The 23,965-nt window shown below is 47.3% G+C and overlaps 1 protein-coding gene across 1 annotated transcript in view; it reads right to left on the bottom strand.

Moving 5' to 3' along the window:
* Positions 1–23,965, bottom strand: part of Cdh1 (cadherin 1) — a 66,898-nt gene that overhangs the window by 19,987 nt on the left and 22,946 nt on the right. The window contains exon 3 of the mRNA NM_009864.3: positions 1,037–1,260. Coding sequence (NP_033994.1) covers positions 1,037–1,260 — 224 coding nt within the window. The remainder of the gene's footprint in view (positions 1–1,036; positions 1,261–23,965) is intronic.

Below are 23,965 nucleotides of genomic sequence, written 5' to 3'. Positions count from 1 at the left end.
CCTTTAAATAAAACAAAAAGGGGGACAGAAAGGATTCTACAAGATTTTTTTTAAGGTATCTAGAGTAGGGGGTGTAGCTCAGTTGGCAGAGTACTAAGTCTAGCATGCATGAACCCATGTATTTAATCCCTAGAGCCCCACAAACCCAGGTGTGATGGCACAAGCTTACAACCCTATCACTCCGGAAATGAAAAATTAGAAGTTATCTTCTGCAGTACAGTGAGCTGGGCACCATCGTGGCTATAAGAAATCCTGTCCAAAAAAGAGAAAAACGAGGAAGAACCAACCCTGTATGAAACCTATTAGTACACACCCACAGTCCCAGATCAAGAGTCTATGAGTTTGAAGCCAACCTGGGCTCAAACCAAAATAACTATGAGAACAACTCTGTCCGCGCAGAACATATGCAGACTTACTAATAAGGGTGCAACAGTGACTGTCGCATAGAGTCATGAGTTGAGCATTATCTTATGTAGAGGTGCATTCGCAGCAGGACATGCTGGCTATAGGCAAATATCCTCACCCCTATTGAGCATTTAGGTTTTCATATTCATAAAGGAAGAAGATGGTCCTTGTGGATACCAAGTGTATGTACATGATCTCGGTGTCTCCTGTGTGTAAATTCACTCAGTCTGCACAGGGGAAACGACCCCTCTGGTGTCACTGGGGTTGTTGTCAGAGAGAAAGCAACTGTGGGCTAACAATCCAGGCAGGGCCAGTATCTTCCTCATCACCCCATACTACCAGAGCCACAGAACCCAACAGCAAACCCCAAGCCCAATAGGAATGGATTCAGTCAGAACGAAAGACTGTCCTCAATGGGGGGTATTTTTGCCACTCCCACCCTAAGAGTCATGAGTTTATGGAGGTTCTTCTGCAGGTATTCCAGGCATCAGGGATGCCACGTAGCATCCTAGAGTCTTCCCATAAAATTATCTCGCCCAACAAGTCCCCAGTGCTAAGACTAGAGGCCCCCCAGATTAGACAGCTCCCTGAAAAATATACACATATCTAAGAAATACCCCCAAGTACGTACGCGGTGGTGGTGCCGGTGATGGTGGTGCCCCATGGACTTCAGCGTCACTTTGGTAGACAGCTCCCTATGACTGGAGTCCCGGGCGCGGACGAGGAAACTGGTCTCCAGCTTGTGGAGCTTTAGATGCCGCTTCACTGTGATGGTGCCGTCTGTCGCCACTTTGAATCGGGAGTCTTCCGAAAAGAAGGCTGTCCTTGGCCGGCCAGTGCATCCTTCAAATCTCACTACAGGATGGAGATCACAGAGATTAGGAAAGTGGACAGATCACAGACAGGACATTTCTTCTCCAGAAAGGGAACCTGATTCATCTAGCACATCATACAAAATATACACTAACTCAACAAACTGGCAATGAACAACCCTACCCGGAGAGCCTTGGCCTCATCGTTAAATTCTTCCCAAATACAGGGCAACTGACATTTGGAGTCTGGGTGGTTTTTTGTTTGTTTGATTGGTTGGCTGGTTTTCTTCACTTAGTCGTCAATGAGTATCTTGTCTATAAAGCAAATCTTTCATTTTCAGAGTGAAAGCAAAAGAGATACTTAATATGAAACCAGACCGGGAAATGTCTCATCGGGTCAGAGTGCTTGCAGCGCGGCATGGTGACCAAAGTTCGGACCCCTGAACTCAGGTAGAGCAAGATGTGGTAATGTGCCTCTATAAGCCTGGCGCTCCTGCAGCAAGATGGGAGATTCACCCAGAAGCTCATGGGCCAGCTAGCTCAGTGTATGCAGCCAAGTCTGCAGAGACAAGAGACCCTGCCTCAAAGCAAGACGGAACAGAAGAGTCCCAAAGTTGGCCTCTGACCTTTATACCCCTCCATGGCACATCTGTACCTGCACTTATGCAAACATCAGACCCACCCACACACATACACCACACACAAACAAAACAGGTATGGGGGCAAGGAACACTGGTTACATTTCCAGAGGTAAGCAAATCTGAGGCTGTAGGAAACCCTGCCTTATAAACCCAAGGCACCTAGATGGCTCAGCAGGCAAGCATGCTTACAGCCAATCCTGAGTTCCACTCCTGGAACCCCACAGTGAAAGAACTCACTCAAATGATAAGAGAACTAACTGTGTATAGGGGGGTTGGGAAGTGGGGTTTCAAGACTGGGCTCTGTGTAGCCCTGACCATCCTGGAACTCACTCTATAGACCAGACTGGCCTTGAACTCAGAGATCCTCCTGCCTCTGCCTCTGCCTCAAGTGCTAGGATTAAAGGTGTGTACTAGCACTACCCAGCTAAGAGAACTGACTTGTGAGCTATCCTCAGACTTCCTCAGGCATACCATATGGGACGTTCTGTGCTCATGGGCATAAGGGGTGTGTGTGTGTGTGTGTGTGTGTGTGTGTATGTATGTGTGTGTGTATACACAAAGAGAAGTGTAATAGAAAAAAATCTCAGAGGGCACATTTGAATGAATTCACAACAAATCTCAGAAGTTAGCTTACTTTCCAAACTTTCAAACAATTGCCCATCACTCCCCACAACGGAACTTCTACTTTGCCTAAGCATTCTCTTATGAAAATCCCTACTCCCCTGCCTCTTACATTCAGGTGGACGGAACACTTTCTGCCCCAGGAGGAGATGCCTGTGCTACAGTGCTCATTTCTTCCACCAGGGGTCACCCTTGTAAACATCTCAGAAGCCAAAAGCCCCTGTACTTGACAGAGAAAATAGATATGAATGTTGTTTCAGTGAGCAAGAAGAGGGAGGGTGCAGGCACCACCAGTCTGACTGGCAAAAATACACACTTTGGAGCAAAAGGCAAATGAGAGATAACAGTCACAGGAGGATCTGTCTAAACTTGAAGCAACTATCCTTTCTTATGGGAAGAATGGATATGTAGGAAAAGAGAGAGAGACTGAGTCTGTCTGTCTGTCTGTGCAGTCGATGCTATCCACCTTGTTTTGTAAGACTAGAGTCTCTCATTGGCCTGGAACTCAACAAGTAAGACAGGCTGGCTAGCCAGCAAGCACCAGGACTCCATCTGGTATCTGCCCGTGCATACTGAGATTACAAGTCCTACACTGAGAGTGGCAGACTTTCTTCAGGGCATAGCAAGCACCTTACAGGCTCAGCCGTCTCCCCTAGTTCCCAGTTAGCACTTTTAAAGTCCAGATTAGGAACATTTAAAGGTGCTCTTAAAGAAACCCTCTCAACCTGCAGCACAGGTACTGGGGTGAGGGGGAGGGGCATCTGAGTCATCTTTGGGGGCCTGTCACATAAGCAGGGAACAGGAGCTGGCCTTGATTCCTTTCTCCAGCCCGCACAAATCTAGCCAGTGAAAAACCAACAGGAACATGACTGGACCTGCCAAGGGTGGTAGCAAAAGAGAGCTGAGAGGCTTGGTAAATAACCTGGTGCGAGGCAATTAACCTGCTCAAGGCACCTCTTAATGGCGACTCGGCCTCACCCTTGGAGAAGTGACACCTTGTAAGTATGACAAGAGAGGCCCGACCTGAATTTCCAGGTGCTGGTTAAGGCTCATTATCTTTCTGTAAAACCAGATCCTCTGGGCTGAGAAATAAGGGAAAGTTGGAGGGGCTTGCTGGCTCCAGGAAGGTTCTAGAAGTTGTCTTCCACCGGGCTCAGCTATGCAGAACTCTGAGAACACCAAGATCAGCCCAAGGAGCTGGGTGTGCATTGATGTTTCCCCAGGGGAAGGTACTGAATAAAGAAAGCTGCCAAGGGACTAAGTCAACCTCACCCAGTGGGACACCTTTCCTTAACCAGCTGTGCTATGCACTGGTCCCCATGGGAATTAAGACCCCTGAGCATCTGTCTCTTAATTGGAAAACCTACCACAGTAGTCACCACCATCACCATTATTACCAGGAAACTCCACAACCTCAAACTGGGTGTGGTAGTGCACACCTGCAATCCCATGATTGGAAAGTCTGAACTAATACTTTCAATTACTCTTGTCAACTACTTTGGCCACATTTTAAATATTTGCAGAACACTATCGTTCCAGGCTCCATTTTAAGCACTTTACAAACATTAAACCGTTCAAACCCAGAACTTTATACAGTTGATATATGCTTTGCTTTCTATATCTTGCTTTTTCAGACTGGGTCTCTTCTCTGTACGTAGCCCTGGCTGTCCTGGAACTCACTCTGTAGACCAGGCTAGTCTCGAACTCACAGAGATCTGCCTGCCTCTGCCTTCTGAGTGCTGGGATTAAAGGCGTGCGCCACCACGCCTCTGGCACATCCTCTTTTTACAGATGCGGAAATCGGCAAGGCTGGGATTTAGACGAAGGCAATCTGAGATCTCTTGCTCCTTGATTGCATTCCTTGCCTCTCTATAGAGGGTCCTTGCTCTGGTGGTGGTCTTTGCCTTGTATTTCCTTAGGCTTTTATTTTTGTATGTATGGGTCTGTCTCTCTCTCTCTCTCTCTCTCTCTCTGTGTGTGTGTGTGTGTGTGTGTGTGTGTGTAGGTCAGATGATGACAACTTGCAGGCATCAAGTCTCTCCTTCCATGTAGGTCCCTGGGATCAAACTCAGGCTGCCAGGCTGGGCGGCAAGCATTTTTACCCACTTAATTCTTTTCATCCTCTAGCCCCTTACTATATATGTGCACAGGGGTGTATGTGGCAGGGGATATATGGGGGTCAGAGGACAACCTCATGGGGTTAGCTTTATGCTCCTGCTGTTACATATATCCCATGGACTGATATGCCACTGAGCTACTGGGGAGGGGTGGTGCAACTTCTCCCTGCCCCCATCCCAGCCTTGCTGAGGCCCCTTCAGCATGGGCTTTCTTTTCCTGAAATTATACACTGCTGAGTTCAGAGCTTAATTGGTTCACCCCTAAATGAGGGCTCTTCACTGCTATTCAAGACTGTCCCTGCCCCACCCCAATTGTTGGCAATGCAATCGAAAACTTTGCATACACAGACTAGCCCGTGCTAGTACCTCTATCATGGGCATGAATGATAACTGGAGAAAACTGATAGAAGAGGGGTTGAGGTGGGCTTTTTTCCCCCTAAATACAGCTCTGTAGTAAAGCATTTGCCTATAACACGTGTAAAGTTTTGAGTTAAATTACCAATAGGGGGCAGGGGAGGGCTGGTCTCAATCCTAGCACTTGAAAGTGGAAAGAGGACCAGAAATTCAAGGTCATCCTGGGCTACATAGCAGATTAGATAGAGGCCAGCCCAAGAAACATCAGACTGCCTCAAACTACCCACCCAAGAAGGGTGTGTGTGTGTGTGACATTATTGTTTCTTTGTTGATTACAATTAAAATAAATTCTTTAAATGACAAAAAACCAAGAATGTCTTTTTAGTATGCCTAAGTTTTATATTCATTGTAAGCACCCCATCTTTTAGCAGGCTTGGCAGAAGTAGTAGCTAACAGCAGAAAACCCTGGGGACATAATTCAATACAAATAAAAGGCAGGGTTGGTGAAAGCCTCTGGTCACGTGGGTGGGCGGGCGGGCGGGCAAGCGCGAGCCTTCGCTACATTCTTTTCCAGTAATTGCCATCGAGCCAAGGCCAGCCTCACTTGAAGGATCCCATTTCTTCTTCCACTAGGGTGGCCATCTCTGGAATGTGAGTGGGTAGAGACAAGGAATCTCAGAAGCCTCTGAACATCACAGAAAATGCTGGGGCTCGAGGACAGGGTCCTGTCACCAAGGGCAGCTAACCATGGTTGATCGCTTTAGCAACTAATAGGTGATCCAGTCTCTGGGAAACTGTTTGAAAATAGAACCCTGCTCATACCATGCACAAGGCAGGACATGAAGAACAGGTGTTTTTGTTTTGTTTTGTTTCTTTTTTTAGACTGCCTCCTTTGTTCAAACCTCTTCTCTGAGTATCCTTGACGAGAGAGGTTCCACAGACAACTCTGAGACCTCCGTTCAGCTATACTTAAAGGACCATTTATTTATACACAGGTGGTTGGCTCAAGGTAACAAAGGTATGATCAGAGTTTTCCTTCTGAGCTCCAGGGTTACAGAGCTACACTGCTACTGTGTATCCCAAAAATACCTCTGTATTTTCTGACTCAAACTCTGAAGACCAGAAGACAAAAAGTTTTACCCTGGGCTGGAGAGATGGCTTAGCGGTTAAGAGCAGTGATTGCTCTTCCGGGGGTCCTGAGTTCAAATCCCAGCAACCACATGGTGGCTCACAACCATCTGTAATGGGACCCAATACCCTCTTCTGGTGTGTCTGAAGATAGCTACAGTGTACTTCCATATAATAAATAAATAAATCTTAAAAAAAAAAAAGTTTCACCTGAAGGATGAGGGGACAGGAGTAGACAGTCTCTTGTTTTGTGGTTCAGTATTCCTTTCTAAAGTCTTCACAGATGTCACCACCCAGAAAACCTCCCCCCAGGTCATTTTCTTAGATGACATTGGGCAATGCAATGCCGGAACTCCCTCCTTTGATGTAAAATATTAACATGTCTCATGTATGAGGTTGATGATACCTTTGATAGGTGTCCACAAAACTAGAAAGGACTACAAGCTTGTGAAACAACCACTCCCGCAGGAGATGTCACCATAGCTTTAGAAACAGGGCATGGTGGGGGTGGGTGGGTATGGGGGACTTTTGGTATAGCATTGGAAATGTAAATGAGCTAAATACCTAATAAAAAATGGAAAAAAAAAAAAAGAAAGAAAGAAACAGGGCATGGACAAGCTACCCTTTGTTGCCAAGGACACATGGGTTCACTCAGATAGGTCGCTATTTGTGTCCATCTCTTGAAAGCTGAAGACAAGAACTATAATGTTCTGTTTATTAGGTACAGAAGCCCTGGGTTGGATACACCTAGTCAGGCGTATACAGTAGGAGGCATTTAGCAACTCTTGTTCACAAATGAAATAGCAGAAACACAGATAGGTAAAGGATGTGGCCCAGCCACATGGCTAGGAACAGACAAGAGGCTGTGGTCTCTGTCTACACTGTGGCGAGTCGCCTAGGTTACCTGGCTATTAAGTGAAGATTAACAGGAAGTAGCTACAGCTACCAGCAAAAGATCATTCCGTAGACAAGGGCCTCAGAACCACAAGGATACTAACAGAAGAGGTTTGAACAAAGGAAGAAGTCTAAAGCCAGACTCAAGAACCTCCCTCCTACAAAGCATGCCTTTAGTCCCATCACTTGGGAGGCAGAGGCAGGCAAATTTCTGGGTTCAAGACCAGCTTGATCTTATACAGAGTTCCAGAGTTCTACACAGAGACACCTTGTCTTGAAGAACCAAAAGGAAAAAGAAAGAAAGAAAAAAACAAACAAAACCTCCACATTATGTCACCACTTGTCATAAACTGAAATAAGCTGTATTTCCCCTAATAGGTCACCCATCCCCACTCCTGCAAGGACCAGGAGCTCGAAAGGTCATACTACACAAGCAAACCCCCAGCCTGTGTTCCTAATGCCATAGATATGTGCGCCTGTGTTGAAAGGAGACTCTGGGGTGGGGGGGGGATTCCAAGGACAGGAAACTTATTTGCATTAAAGTTACCAGATTTTCTCCCAACTTCTCTTAAATGTCCTGGTCCAAAACAAAGTCACTAACTTCACTAATTCAGACCAGGAGGCCAGGTGTGGTGGCATACCCCTTTAATTCCAACACTCGGAGGCAGGAGGATCAAGAGGCTACAGAGCAAGTTGGAGCCTAGAGTGGACTCCTAGTGAGACTCTGTCTCAAAAAACAACATCAACAAAAACATCTCAAAGGAGGCCAGGGATAACACCCAGAGGAGTGCAGCAAGGAGAGCCCAGCAAAGGCACAGAAGGGAGAGAATTCACTCAGGCTCATTTAACCCTGACTTCTGAGAGTAAACAGGACAAAGGACACTCCATCATCACCCAGGACTGCCCCCCCACCCCCAGATGTAAGGTCATTCATGCTGACTGTAGACATTGGGGCAGTGATTATCTGCCCAGGTTCTACCTCGCCATGTGTTCCAAGCTCCATGGTAACTCCAGTGAGCCAACTACAATCAACAGGGTAAAACCTGCCATCAGCCTCAGACATGAGACGTGTTAATAGTCTTGCAGCTTGGTGAATGTGGTTAAACACATTCAAGGGTTCAGGCCCCAGTCTTGCCTCTCTTTTACACCACAGCTCACCTCTGCCAAGGGGCACTTCCCCCACTCACCCCCTCAAGAATGTAAGGATTCTTTCTCAAAAAATATGTGGGTTTCTTTCCTCCCAAGAGTTGTGACCCAAGGCAGCTGGGGTAACAAACACATATCAGACAGAGAAGGTAACAGGGACCAAGGTGGGTGGGACTGATTTAATCAAGGATAGCAGGGAAGGCTGGACTTCCAGAGACATGCTCAAGCCACAAGGCACAGGGTAGTGCAGAAGACCCACCCAAGCTCCTTGTGCCTGTCACAGCCTGGGTGCTGCACAGAAGAGCCAGGTGAGAACACAGCAGATGTGACCACAGTACTGGAATTGAAGTTACGGTAGCTGGTAGGTATTGAAGTCTACATAGGCTTGCAACCAGCAATGGCCCCTGTTCCTTCAGTTCAGAAGAGCTAAGATCTCCTCCATCTAAAGAGCCAAGATCGCCTCCATCTACTTGTCCTTCATGTCAAGACCAAGGAAAAGAAACAGCAGCTTGAAGTCATTTTCCTCTCCAGGCCCCTCTTAGACAGTCCAGTGTCCACAACCCAGGTTTCAATGTTCCTGGAGGCACTGTCCGGTGAGGAGGCAATTCTTTTAAGAGAAACTGAAATCCGGTGCAAGAAGATGGGGAATTTGTCCCTACCTGCTGTAATAGGGATAGGGTGGGGCCAGAAATGGGCCTGAAGAGCTGGCTCAGTTTTTAAGAGCACTTAACTTCTCTTCTGAAGATGTGGTTCAAATCCCAGCACCCTCCCCAGGTACCTCACATCTGCCTGTAATTCTAGTTTCAGGGGATCTGATATCCTCTCTTCTGGCCCAGCTGACACCAGCAGACAAAGGGAGACACATACAGGTTTAAAAAAAAAGAAAGAAAGAAAAAAAAAAAAAACCTTTGGCTTTCATGCCAAGTCAGGGCTGTGGTGTCCTGGCTTTTAGCTGCAAGCAGACAATACCACCGCACCCTACTGCCTAAATACAGGGGTGCTCTCTGGCACTGCCACTGGCTACAGCCCACGGAGCATTCCTGTGGCTGTTTGGGCGACTCCACGACTTGTTTGCTTATTGATTAGGAAGGAGGCTGCTTCTCTACTTTTCCCTTCTGTGGATTTTCCCAAGCCCAGAGAGAATCCTGTTCTAAATTCCATACAGCTGAGTCCCCCACCCTCAACCCCTGCCACCCCCCGACAAAAGGCAGGCAGGCAGGCCTGAGTGCCGCTGAGCCAGGCCCTCCTAGCCCTCTCTAGTCCTTAATGTAGCCTTATGAGCTCTCAGGCCTCCAGTCCCACTCGGGGACTAAAGCATGTTGACCAAAATGCCTATAATCACCCTCTCGGATCTGGTGTACAGTGCACATACTGTCCTGGTGTGCTTTGAAAACTACCCAGTCCTGGGTCCTAACTCCAACTAACTCAATACAGATATCCAGAGATGGAAGAGCCCAGGAATTGGCAGATCTTAAATTTTCTCCAAGCTCCTATAGAATCCAATGTGAGCAAAGAATCACCAATAAATAAATAAATAAATAAATAAATAAATAAAGTAAGTAAGTAAGTCATTGCATCAGGCATAAAGAGGGAAACATGACTCAGCAAAGGCTCAGAGATGTTAAATGCCTCTTCCAAGGTCACACAGCATAAATGGCAAGAGTAGGGCTCAAACACTGGTTGAATATAGACGACTCCCACACAGTCTTTCTCCAGCCTGACCTGCTGGGTTTGGGGAATTTCCTTCACTCCCTTGTCCGGGAATGGAAAGTGAGAACATAGTCCTTCCACTTACTAACCCTGATGGCTGGGTTCTAAAGTGACGGCACTCCGTCAGGACGTCTATTTTGCACTCCGACTGGGATTTGGCTTAGTTTTGAATATCAACAGCAATGCCTTCTGTATGTGCGTGGGAGGGAGTGTTACAAGGTGAAACTGCAGCGTTAGCTAACATGCCAGAGTGGAGATAGCAGATGCTGAATGACACAAAAGACCACACAGACCCCGTGCCATTCCTTTGTCACACTCGAACGTCCCAGATCAAAAAGATCTACAGATAGGACTTGGGAGATGGCGGGTGGCAAGGGGCACATTCCTTTTTAATAACTAAATATATGTTATATTTTTTTCATTTTCCTCAATGTGTGAGTGTTTTAGCTCCATGTCTGTCTGTCTGTACACCACATGGATGCTTAATGCCACAGAGGTCACAGAAAGGCATCATCAGATCCCTTAGAACTGGGGTTATAGATGGTGGTGAACCACCATGTGGGCGCTGGGAACAGAACCCGGTTCCTCTGTGAGAACAGCAAACGCTCTTACCTGTTGAGCCATCTCTCTAGTACCCATGAAAACGCTCCCAAGTTGATGGGGGATGGTTGCAAATTCTGTTCATATACCAAAGGCATTTGATTCACATGCGAAATGGGAATGATATGTGATAAGTGAATTAATACTTTTCTCTTCTCTTCCCTCCCCCTTCTCTTTTCAAATCTGCCTATAAAACAAAAACAAATAAAAAGGTGGCTGAGAGATGGAGAGATGGCTTGGCTGGAGGGTTAACTGGAGAGTTAAGAGTGCTCACTGCTCTTACAGAGGACCTGAGTTTGGTTCACAGAACCCTGGGGCAGCTCACAACCACCCTGTAACTCCAACTCTGAAGGACCTAATGCCCTGTTCTGACACCTGAGGGCTCATGCACTCATGTGGTATACATGCATACACTCAGGCACACATGCAGACACGTGCATACACTCAGGCACACATGCAGACACATGCAAACACCCAGGCACACATGCAGACACCTATACTTTAAAACAAAACAAACCTCTAAAAGTCTTACAATGAATCTATTGTTGCCAGGATGGATAAATTAAGCTATGGCAACTCACAACTCCCCAACAAATAGAAACGCCACATTTTCCTTTTGCAGTGTTTAGGGTAGCATGCAGGCCCTTGGGCATGTTAGGCCAGCGCTCTGCCTTTGGGCTACATTCCTAGCCCTCCCAAAAGCACAGGTATGTAAAGCCTCAACTACACTAAGCATTAAGTGCTCACCCAAAAATGTACTTGTCTTATTTACGCAGCTACTAGAAAATGAAGAGACTGCGGGGTGTGGTGGCACATGCAACCTTTGATCCCAGCACTCAGGAGGCAGAGGCTTGCAGAACTCTGAGCCAGCCTAGTTTACATCCATGAATGAGTTCAGGTCAGCCAGGACACATTGCAGACAGAAAGCAGGCCCACGGAGGCCTGGGGCTGAGGCAAGGCAGGTATTAGATTGCCAATTGACCCAAAGGGGGCTCCTGAGTAATGCAAATCTAAAACTGGATCCGGGTGACGGGTGAGCCACTGAGTGCACCTATAAAAATTAACACGCATTTCCACTGGGCAAATTGTAAGGTGTGCAAATTACAACTCAACGAACTCGAAGAAATATAGTTATTAGGGTTTCGTGTGAGGGGTACCCCATGAGCCAAAGTCTACACACCCAATAATACTGAGGCTGTGAAGAAGTGGAGAATGACAAGGTCATAAACAGTCCTTAATTAACAGTAATTACAGGAGTAACGAGGAGCCAGGTGTGGTGGCACATGCCTGTAATCCAAACTCTGTGGAGGTGGAGACAAGAAGACCAAGATCATTGTCATCTGCAGACATTTTAAAGCTTGTCTAGGCTACAGTCTCAATAAAACAAAATAGGCAGGTCAGACAGGTGGCTTGGCTGGCAAGGACACCTGCTGCCAAACCTGAAAACCCAAGTTCAACCCCAGAGAAGCATGAAGTGAATTGTTTTATGACCTCCAGATCCCACTGTGGCGTGTGTGTACATGGCGTGTGTACACACACATGTGCACGCACACACTCATACTTGCACACACAGGCAACACTGGGAGCCATCTGGGTTTTCTGGGGGTTGTATAGTTGTTGTTTGTTTACCTTCTATTTTTCAAGACAGGGTTTCTCTGTATAGCTCTGGCTGTCCTGGAACTCACTCTGAAGACCAGGCTGGCTTTGAATTCAGAGATCCCCCTGCCCCTGCCCCTGCCCCTGCCTCCTGAGTGCTGGAACTAAAAGGATACACCACCATGCCAGGCTCCTGTTTGTTTGTTTGTTTGTTTGTTTTTTAAAGATTTATTTATTTATTATATGTGAGTATACTGTAGCTGTCTTCAGACACACCGGAAGAGGGCATCTGATCTCATTACAGATGGTTGTGAGCCACTATGTGGTTGCTGGGATTTGAACTCAGGACCTCCGGAAGAGCAGATGGTGCTCTTAACGGCTGAGCCATCTCTCCGGCCTCTCTTTTTGGTTTTAAGCTGATTTTCTTTTGGGGTTTTGAAATAGTCTCTTTGGAACTCAGGCTGGCCTTGAACTCACGAAGATCCACTTGCTTCTCTGCCTCCCAAGTGCTGCGGTTAAAGGAATGCACCATTGTGCCCAGCTGAGGTTGGGCTTCTGATCACCTTCTTGCTGGGGGCAGCTCAGAGTCAACAGAACCAGCCAACCAGAAACACTCATCAATCCAGGGCCGCACTTCCCAAGCACAAAAGAATACAGAAATGCCACAGCCCATGTGAGAACAGGGGAAGTTGCCATGGAAGTAAGAACTTTTGTTTCAGACAGCCTGTGTTGCCCAGGCTGGCCTTTAACTCCTGGGCTCAAGAGGTTCTTCTGCCTCAGGCTCTGGAGTTGCTGAGATTGGAAATCCAGAATATTCGGTTCATTCAGTAGCTCAAGAATGAGATGTGAAAACCTCTTCTACAGAGGAAGAACACGAGGCCTGAGCTCTTGCCAAATGTGGGCTGTGCCGGAGGAGCGGAGACCCTCCGCCTCCGACCTTTAAACAAAACTCCTAAACAGACCCAAAGAATGTCGAGGAGTCCAAGTCACAGAGAGAGGCCGTTTCTCGTTCTCCAGGTCACATGCATCAGCAGATGACTCTGTGACAAGCACCCACTTGTCCACCAGCGCTTCTAAGAGGCGGCTTTTTCTTTAATGGATGCTAGCATCATTTTTCATTATCCAAAACAAGCAAGCATTGATGGGAAAGGCAGCTGCTTCCAAGAGTGTTTGCTAACCCTACACAGCCTGCCTGGAAAGGTAATTTACTCAGAAAATAAGCCCCACAACAATGCCGTGTCCCTCAGAGGGGAGGAGGGGAAGGTATCTCCATTTGGGACGTACATTCTAAGAATTCAAGGTCAGAAAACGTGAAAAAAGGAAACGGAAGAGCTGTGGCGATAGCTCAGTGGTACAGTGCTTAGCAGCTTGCCAGAGGTTCTGGGTTCAAACCTCTCAGTAGCACCGAAAAGGTGGGGGGAGTACCACTGAAGAGCCCAGAGTAACGCCGTGTATTATTGTTCTGCCACCCCCCTTTTTACTACAAGCCCTCAAGCCCTACATTCCTTTCAGTTACAGTAAAACCTGACCTGCATTAACCCCATAAAAGTTGAGATAAGACCCCTGCCTCAGAGTGGCCTTGGGCCTATAGTATAAAGAGTCACATCGCAGGACTAAACCTCAATTTATGAATTCCTTCTTCATTGTCTCCTGAATATTGATCTGCTTGTGATTTTATGCTTCAAAAGGAGACTGTTGCTGCTTTCTGGGGGGCAGTTGCTGACTCCGAGCCCAACTTCAACCCTAACTGGGTAGAAGCAGCTAGGTTGCTTTTGGTTGATTTCTGACCTTGGTGGGTCCCTTTCTCATCATTAGCCCTGTTCACCACGAGTAGTGATTCCAGCACTGGACGGCAGAGGCAGGATCATGAATCAGAGGCTGGAGTGAGTTTGAATCCAGCCTGGGCACCACAGTAATACTCTGACAGTAACAATTAACAGCGAATTAAAAAAAAAAAAAAAAAAAGACCAGGCTGCAGATATCAGATGCAGGCTTTAGTGTACAATAGCGTACAGCCGTAGGTCACATACTCAAGATACCACAGTCTGAGTGCTGTGACATCTGCCCCAGATGAGCTTCTCAAATCTTTTACCTCCATGCCTGCGACTCTTTCAAAAGACTCCATTATCCCTTTACCTAGTCTGTTCCCAGTTTCCGATGGAATCAAGAATTGGAAACTTGCACACATGCAAATTCCCATTCAAGGTTTCTCACTAAGGCATTGTTTGCAAAGCACAAGCCTGGGGGACAACCCAAGGAGCCACCAGTGCAGGATTAACTAAATAAATGATGGCATTTTCTTGGGGCAAACTATTATGCAGCTGTAAGATAAATAAAGCTCTTCACACCGGGGCGTTGAGCAAACACTAATACATTATGTCAGTGCTGGGCACAATGGCTCACGCCTGTAAGGTCAGCAATGGGAAAGTTGAGGCAGGAAGAGGATTGTCGCGAGCTCCAGGTCAGCTCCGGACCAGCCTTGAGTTTTAGAATGGAACCCCATCTCAATAAACAAACAGCAGAATAATAAACATTTTTTGCAAATGCTCAGGACTTGGGAGCAAGTCACACAAGGTCCTACCTGGCCACCCCCTGGGGACTGAGAACGTCCCTAGAATCTGTGCCTCACAGGACTGAGGAGTCCTTGTGGGGAAGGACATCTGCAGGGTGGTGAGGCAGTTGGGAGGCTGACCCACACATGAGCCAAAGAGGAGGGGGAACCGCAGGCCGCTGTGGGCTGTCTAAAGAGAAACATAACAGAAGCCACGTCTGATGCCTGGCTCCTCCTACACCCTTCCTAGCGTTCATCTGTAAGGCACAGAGGCTGCACTGAACCAGCACAGATGTGGGCTCAAGGGCACAGGATGCTGGAGCAAGCACATATTAGCATGGATGGGCAACATATCACTATGTAGCCAGGCTGAACTCTCCAATAGTCCTGCCTCTTGCTCTGGTCTCTCAAGTTCTAGAAATATAAAAATGCACTACCACATCTGGCTCAGTCTAATGGTTGGAGGCTATTCTGGCTATGCTTACAGATCTTATACTTGTGAATCCTCTTTTCCTACTTCAATCCACAAGACTCCGGCACCTGCCCTAGAGGAGCTGAACAAGGACGTCAGGGCAGGCTTGTTCTCAGTGCCACATAAACAGCAAGGCATAGGGCTGATCTCACACACTCAACAGGAAAGGATGCAGAAATTCGAAAGGATGCAGCTAGGCTGTTTATGGTGGCAAATGCCTGGTCTTCATAGTGAGTTCCAGGACAGCCAAAGCTATATACAAAGACCCTGTTTTAAAACAAAATAAAAACAAACAAACAAACAAATCCCAGCACCTGGAGGCAAAGACAGGTGGATCTCTGCGAGTCAAGGCCAGCCTGGTCTACAGAGAGTTCCAGGACAGTTAAGGCTACACAGGGTCTCACTGTATGGCATGGAACTGTATGAGAAGAATTTGTCTTAGAAAAGCTAAGGACAAGGCGGCACACCCGGGACCCACCACTCTGATGACTGAGAAAGAAGAATTGGGAATTTGAGGCCAGCCTGGGCTACACAGAAGAAAGACCATGTCTTCTAACAAAAAAAAGGCTAAAAGGGGTGGGGTGCGACTCAGCAAAGCACTTCCCTAGCATGAAGGAGGTCCTGGGTTCAAGCCCCACCACTGCAAAAGGGGGTGGGACTTTTCCTGTATCATTTAAATTGGATTTGGGGGGCAGGGGTGAGGGAATGCCTGAGTGGTCCAAAGCACTTGCTCTTCAAGCCTGAGGGCCTGTGTTGGAGTCCCCATCACCCACATAGGAAGCTGGACATAACTGCATGCCTGTGACCTCAGCACTGGGGTGGACAGAGACAGGCAGATCCAGAGCTCTCTGGCTGCCCAGCCAGCTTTACATTTAGTGAGGGAAACTTTGTTTTTTCCTTTTTCTTTTTTTCCAGGACAGGGTTTCTCTGTTGTGGCCCTGTCTGTCCTGGAACTGGCTTTGCAGACCAGGCCGAGAGGACCTTTCTTAAGACAATAAGGCTAAGAAGGAATACAGCAAAGGCACCTGATCCTGTGGGTAGCCTCCATGTGTGTAAGCATGGATGGGTACATGCACTTACACTCTCACATGCATGTGCCATTACAATACATGCACACTCAATCTAAGTAAGTAAAGAGGTTGCTCTCCTCTCTTTACGTAACAAACGTTTTCCTTGTCTTTAACTGAGAGCCCAACTGAATGAGGAACCTGTGGTCAACAGCAAACAACTGGGTGACATGGCTTCCAAAACCCTGAGTGTGGGTCTCAGTTGCATTATCGGGCGAAGACATTAAGGACTCAGGGAGCCTGTGGGTTCCGTCAGATTCTTTGCGGTTTGATAAGAACATCTTCAGGGCTGCAATCTAACGACATAAATGATAGATGATGTTTTGCTCTTTCCAAAAGTCAGGCTTTAAGAGGGACTTTGACCCCTGGAGCTAGTCCCGGGGCACAGGGGTAATGATAGTAAGTGGCCCTCTGCAAAGGGAGAGACAGAAACGGAGAAGAATCCTGAGCGCTAAGAGTTCATGGCTGACTTCACCAGGAAGGGCCAGTCACACGGGCACCTGAGGATAACGAGAAAGGCCAGCAGAGACTGGAAACAAAGATAGCAAAGGAACAGAGCTGTTCCTGTACTGAGACTCCTCTGATTGGACCTACCCCTTCCTGAAGGCCCCTTTGTTGACCTCTGATTGGACCAGCCCACTCCGCCCCGCCCCTAACCAAAGCCCTTTGCTCTTTTAGCACAGGTGCCCCACGCTACTGCCAGGGCTGGTTGGAATTTGGATAAATCTGAACTAGCTGTGGGGCATCGGGAAAACCCACTCGCCCTCTTTCTAAAACAGAAAGTTGGATACAGTAGCATTGGGGAGGCAAAGGCAAGAAAATCTATTCCAGTTTGAGACCAACCTGGGCTACACAGGGTTTAAGGGTGACCTGGGATACATAAAACAAAAACAGACGTAATGGCCGTGGATGATAAGTCATACCTGTAACCCTACACTCTGAAGGCTGAAGCAGGAAATTTGTCACAAACCTGAATTGTAGGGTGAATTCTTGGCCAGCCTGAGCTACAGAATAACACTGATTCAAAATAACAAAAAAAAAAAAAAAGTCACTGCCTCTTACAGACTCTATAAAAAAAAAAAAAATCTGAAGGGAGAGCCTATGAAGTGAGCTACTAAGTATTGCTGCTGTGATTACACTGCAGTGGCCCAATTGGCAGAACTAGAATTTTCTGCAGCTGCCTCAGGGTAGGTGGCGCCCAGGTGGCTGAGCAACCAGCAGGGCTCCCTGGCCTCAGTGCACACCCTAAGCCTTGGTCACCCCTGCCTGCAGGCGTGGCTGCCCCTACCTGTGGGGGGTGCCTGCACAGCTCCACTCTGGGGAAGCTGATCCGTCCCCGCCCCTCCTCATCAAAGCTTCGGTACCACAGGGAACAGTGTCTGTTCGTGCCAGCCACTCCCTTCCCAGACCACTTGGAAACGAATCTGTGGACATAAAAGGAAGCTCCCTGGGTAGCTATTCTGCTTTCCTGACCCATCCGTAAAGACTCAGGAGTGGGCGGAGCCAGGGTTTACTTAGGTTGGAGAATGGGCATCAGAGAAAGTTGAGTCCCTGAAATGCTAAGAACATGGATATGGAACATGGATATTCAGATGGAGGCTCCACAGTGTTGGACTGGTAATTCTCCAGAGCACCTCAGACTCTCAGAAAGGATCCCTGCCTTAGAGATATGCAGAGAGGATTAAAATAGGGGAGGGGGCTGGAGAGACGGCCATCACTCTGAGCATGTCCTGCTCTTCCTGCCTGGAGTTGGGCTCCCAGCTTTCACGTTGGGTGTGGTTCACAACCAATTATAAGACCAGCTCCAGAGGACCTAGTACACCTTTGTACACAGATGCACATATACACAAAAGAAAAACCCTTTTTAAAAATGTGGCCCAGGTTTTAGTGTTGAAGATGGAAGTGAAATAAGAAAATTCTGGAGACCCCCCCCTGTGGCCACAATGACTGGCTATTCCCAATACCAGCCCTTTAACCCAAACCCTCTAAGCACCTGCAGAGGAATCCCTCCAGGCCGACCTGCATTGCTGTAGATTGCGGATGGGGGCAGCACTGTGGAGGGAGGGCAGCACGTCCTGGGACAAACCACTGGAGCAGCTCAACACATCCCACAGGGCAGGTAGAGGACCAAAGTGCTGATGGGACAGATGGCGCTGGCACAGGACCCACTTAGAAGGAGCCTCTGGGTACTTGGACAATGCAGGAACTGCTTCTAAGAGCTGTGCCGATGTTGGCTCCACACCTTGGCTTTGTTGGCTCTGGCAGAACTTTAAAAGGCCATCTGAATATCCCACAAAGGCCTTCATTTGCTTAAATAAAAAGCAAAGCCTTTGGGTGTAGCTCCCAGAGAAAGCCCTGGCTTCTCACAGGATGCCAGGGTTGGGTTGGGGGTGGGGCTGGGGCTGGGGGGTGGCCCACAGGGCAAAGCCCTTTCTCTAGTCAGTCCTGCAAATACCGTGCATTAACCCAACTCTCCCCATTGATGCCAGCTTTAAATACCTTCATTCTTAATGGGCCTCTTTTTTGCTGACTGGGTACTTCAGGCCAGTCACTCTCAAGCTTTCTCTCTTAAACACCCTCTCAAGCTATCAGTGCAGGCTCTCCTGGAAAGCCACTAGCCCTGGCCTCCTTCTGAATATACAACATATCGATTGTATCTAGGCAGGTAGCTGGGGCTTCTCAGAATCCTGGTTGGTTTGTTTGTTTTAAAGGCTGCAAAGCAAAGTTCCTCACAGGAGGTGGGCCCAGGAAGACTCACTGGTTGGTTTAGGTCATTGCCTGAGAGATAGGACAGGTTGGAGTAGGGAGTTCAAAGCTAGTCTGGGCTCCATAGTGAGAACCTATCTCAACAAGGACAAAAGGAAACAAAAATAAAAAGGCTGGCAAGATGGCTCAGCGGGCAAAGGCATGCAGCCAAGTAAAATGACGGCAGGAGAAGACGCTCATGTTTTCAAACCTCCATGTGCACAACGTGGTATGTGTGCACAGACACAAACCCAAAAGTAGATAAAATATAATAATAACAAAAACAAGGGACTGGAGAGATGGCTCAGCAGCTAAAAGCACTGGCTGCTCTTCCAGAGGTCCTGAGTTCAATTCCCAGCAACCACGTGGTGGCTCACAGCCATCTGTAATGAGATCTCTGATGCCCTCTTCTGAAGACATCTATATTGTACTCATATACATAAAATAAATAATTTTTAAAACATAAAAGCAAAGCAAAAGGAAACTGGTAGGTAATATTTAAAAGTAATTAGTATTTGTCCTTGGCAATCAATTTTTAAAATCAAAACTACTGTTAATAACACAAAATTCAGTGGTTTGGATATAGTCTCCATCTTGTGTAGCAATAACCAGTTTCTACCTCCAGAACGCCCTGGCCACTCCCCTAGGCAACTCTGTGCCCAGTAGCTGGTCTCCTCCGATCCCCTGTGGCCACTCATCCTTCCTGCTCTGGGTATTCTGTGCACATCTGGTGCCTGGTCTAGCATTTTCTTTTTTTCTATTTGTACGGCAGTTCAAAATCAAGTAATACATGTTTGATGGAGACTATAAAGATTGCATCTGGGTCCCAGGCTAGCAGTCTGCAGCCTGCAGCACTCGGCCACTGGGCACTATGCTGTATTGCTAAACCATTTTGCAGTGTTCCAACTGCACTTCCAACTTAGCAGGATGTTACCCACTGTAAGTCCAGAAGCTTGTGACGTGAGAGGTCAAGTGTCCCGCTCTGCCTCAGTCTGATGTTTCATTTGTTTTCCATCTTTCCCAGATAGCCTCACTATATATGCATAGCCTTGGCTGGCTTTGAATTGCCTGCGTGGCCCAGGTTGGCCTTAAACTCAGCCATCTAAGAGGTATGCATATAGTTCCCTGCCTAGTACTGCTAATAGCTGTTTTCAGGTGTGGCGTGTGTGTTCCTGGGAGTGAAGAAGATATATATGTTTGGGCAGAAGTAGATGCTGGATTCCCTTCTCTATTATTCTCTACCTTAAAAAAAAAATTTTTTTTTGAGACAGTGCCTCATGTAGCCTAGGCTTACGACTTAGCAAAAATGTCCTTGTGCTGGAATGGACCACCATGACCAGTTTATGCAGCACTGCAGAACAAGTCCAGGGTTTCATACACAGCAGACAAGCACAGCTTGAGCTCTGGATAAACCAGAACTCACTGTGTGGACTAGGCTAGCTTCAAACTTCCAACGTTCCTCTTGCCTCTGCTGAGCAGTAAGTATGCTGTGCTGCTAAACCATTCTGCAGTGTACTAACTGCACTTCCAACTTTTATGATTACAAGCCTGTGACTCCAAACCTGGATGGAAAACAATCCACCACACGTGAGGCCCAGGCAGAACTGCCACACGTCTGAGGCCAGCCTGGTCTATACAGTTGAGCTCCAGGCCTGCCTCCAGGGACAAACAGAATCAGCTTTCTCTCCTAGATTGCCCGCTTTGAGGAAAGAAGTCTGTAAAGGACAGACAGACCTGGGGGCTTGACCTTCATGACTAACTGCAGCAGCATCTGCATCAAAGCCCTTTGTTCCTTGTGGAAGTAACATGCAGACACTACCAGACACTTCAGATCCAGAAACGCCAGCTTGCCTTTATTACAGGGGGAGACATTATATGTCTTTTTAAATTACAAACTTGAGCTCTGTGTGTGGCTATTTGTGCGCATAGATGTAGCTTATATGAAATCCATGTGCTTAAAAACACAAAACCAGAATCTTGACTCCTATAATCCAATAAGATGCTTCCTGGCTCAACCCCCAAGAGGGAGAAGAAAGAGGGATAGGCAGGCTGATCAAAGGCAGGACTACCTCCCCTTCTTTACATTCTTGACTGTACAGAATTGGAGGTCATGTCTGAGATGCCTTGCGTTTAAGTTCCTACACTAAATAAAACATTCTTGGGATAGTTGGGGGTGTTTGAATATGGACTAGACAGCAAATGATACTGTAAATCTCCTACCCATGAGAACGGGCAGCATGGTTCAGAAGGGGCATCAGGCATCTTATCCTGACTCATGGAATGCTTTGTTTTCCTAAATACTGACTTATTGTTTGGAATTGAACAAGCTGGGGCTGGAAAGATGGCTCAGCAGTCAAAGGTGTGCACTGTTCTTGCAGAGGACCCACATTCGGTTCCCAGCACCCATGTTAGGTGGCTCATGACCATCTGTAACTCCACCTCTGGGGATCCGACACCTTCTGGCCTCTAAATGTGTGCATGGCCACACATATACAGAAGTTTTTAAAAATAAAATTAGCCAGGTGTAGTGGTGCCTGACTTTCATTGCAGCACTTGGGAGGCCAACCTTTCCCCCCATCCCGCTGCCCTCCTCCCCCCAGCCTCCAGGAAGCACCAGGGTGAGGACTTCTCAACCTCTGAGTGACCCGCACTTGCAAATGCCTGACACAAAGCAACAAGCTCCATTCACAGAATGAACTGCAGAAGGAGGTGGCTCCTTGCACCTCTGGGAAGTTGTTTTTTTTTTTTTTTTTTTTTTTTTATAACTAAAACATTTGGGGATAAGGGAAGATCCTACAGAAGAACTCAAAGCGAGCATCCAACCATGTGCACACCGAGGACACGATGGAGGCTGACGTGCCATGAGAGCTGCTCACTCCGCTGCCCTGATGGCCTCTGCCCTGCCCCTGGGCATTTTCCCTATGCCCACGTGGCTCTGCAGCTGCTGCCCAAGGCACCTCTGACCACCACTAAAAAGGTCTAACACAAAACCAGGCAGCTGCCTGTGGTGCCAGCACTAGCAGAATAAGTAAGGCAGGAAGGTCAAGAGTTCAAGTCCAGCCCGTCTCAAAAGGGTCTGTTTGAGAACCTGTCTCCTCAGGAGTCGGGAGCAGGTAAGAGTTTGAGGCTAGCCTGGTTTACAGATAGGGTTCTAGGACAGCAAGAGCTATGTAGAGAGAGACCCTATCTTGAAAGAAAAGAGGAGGAGGAGGAAGAAGAGAAAGAGGGAAGGGGAGGAGGAGGACAAGCAGCAGCAGAAAAGCATGTCTTTGAACTTAAGGTAAGCACTTTATCGACTGCCCTATTCCTCCAGCTTCCTAGTTCTATCACTCTTAAAACAAATATCCTGGGCTGGAGAGGTGGCTCAGCAGTTAAGAGCACTGACTGCTCTACCGGAGGTCCCGAGTTCAATTCCCAGCAACCACATGGTGACTCACAACCAACTGTAATGGTATCTGATGCCCTCTTCTAGTGTGTCTGAAGACAGCTACACTGTACTCATATAAAATAAATAAATAAATCTTTAAAATAAACAAATGTCCAGCACCCATGACTCAGAGACAGGTGGATCTCTGTGAATTCCAGGTAAGCCTAGGCTACACTGAGAAGCCCTGTCTCAAACCTGCCTGTCCCTTTCTCTCCCAGTCCCACCCCCCACACACACCTCTCCCTGTCCTTCCCCCGACAGGAACCTTTGTCCTTAAATCTCAGAACCTCAGTTCACTTCACTGCAAGGTGGAGATAACAGTCCTCTACAGCATCTGTTTGGAGAGTGCACATTCCTTCCAGCACAAGTGATGAATTAGCGGACAACTTAAGCATAGCCCAGAGGTCTACCTCACTTAAGATTAACTCAGAGGCTACTTCTCTTATGGGTGTGATGATTTCTGCTGCAAGAAACACCAGGTGAATGCAGAAAATTACACCCAGCTGCAAAGTAGGAAGGCACAAAGCCGAAGCCCGTGACATGCCACATCCACTGACATCTAGAGCTCAAACTCTACCAGATAGATCTCTCTCTGATAACCCTTGTCCCGACCACAGCTGCACAGTAACAGGTACAAAACACGTACGAAGTTCTTGTAAGGCATCAGTTTAAGTGTGGTGTTTCTTTTTTTTTAATATTTATTTATTTATTTATTTATTTATTTATTTATTATATGTAAGTACACTGTAGTGTGTCTTCAGACACTCCAGAAGAGAGCATCAGATTTCGTTACAGATGGTTGTAAGCCATCATGTGGTTGTTGGGATTTGAACTCAGGACCTTCATAAGAACAGTCAGTGCTCTTAACCGCTGAGCCATCTCTCCAGCCCCAAGTATGGTGTTTCTTTCTGCTTTATTTTTTAAAAGAGACAGGGACCTGGGACCTGGCATGGTGGCATATGCCTTTAGTCCCAGCACATGGAAGGCAGAAGCAGAAACAGAGGCAAAAAGATCTCTAGGAGTTCAAGGCCATGAGAAGAGTTCCAGGGCAGACAAGGCTACATATATTGAGACTATCTCAGTCAGTCACACACACACACACACACACACACACACACACACACACACACACACACAGACACAGGGTCCTGCTATGTTACCTCATCTTCACTTAGGCTCAAGGGATTTTCCTGCCTCAACTCCACAAGAACTAAGACTATAGGTATTACTAACACCACACTTCCCCCTCCTACATTACATGATGAACTTACAGTCGCTAAGCTTCAAACCCCATTCTCCCACTGGCCGGTGGCTTGTGTCAGTCCATTTCCATAGTGACTTTTGAGGAAGCTACATCAGGTTTCAAGACAATGAACTATATAGTGCATACCTAGAAGCTATGGGGTAAGGCTCTGGTAAGATTGCACCCAGCACTTGGAAGGCAGATTTCTGTCTCGGAAACAAACAGTAATAAACAAAACCCACAAGTAAGTTAACATACTATCAGAATAGTGATAGTTCCCCTTGGCACTGTGACACACAGAATAAGTGTTTGCTTTAATACTGACTGCTGCTCCAGGGCTAGAACTGAAATGAGCAGGAACTCACCAGCAAGGAATGTCAGAGTCAGCTGGGACCAAAAGGCAGGATATTGAGAGCAGCGCTAATCCCCATCAAAC

This window comes from Mus musculus, chromosome 8 (genome assembly GCF_000001635.26).
Source record: "Mus musculus strain C57BL/6J chromosome 8, GRCm38.p6 C57BL/6J".
Classification (NCBI taxonomy): domain Eukaryota; kingdom Metazoa; phylum Chordata; class Mammalia; order Rodentia; family Muridae; genus Mus; species Mus musculus.
Note: the sequence above shows the minus strand (reverse complement) of the source record. Positions and strands in the feature narration are given on the sequence as shown.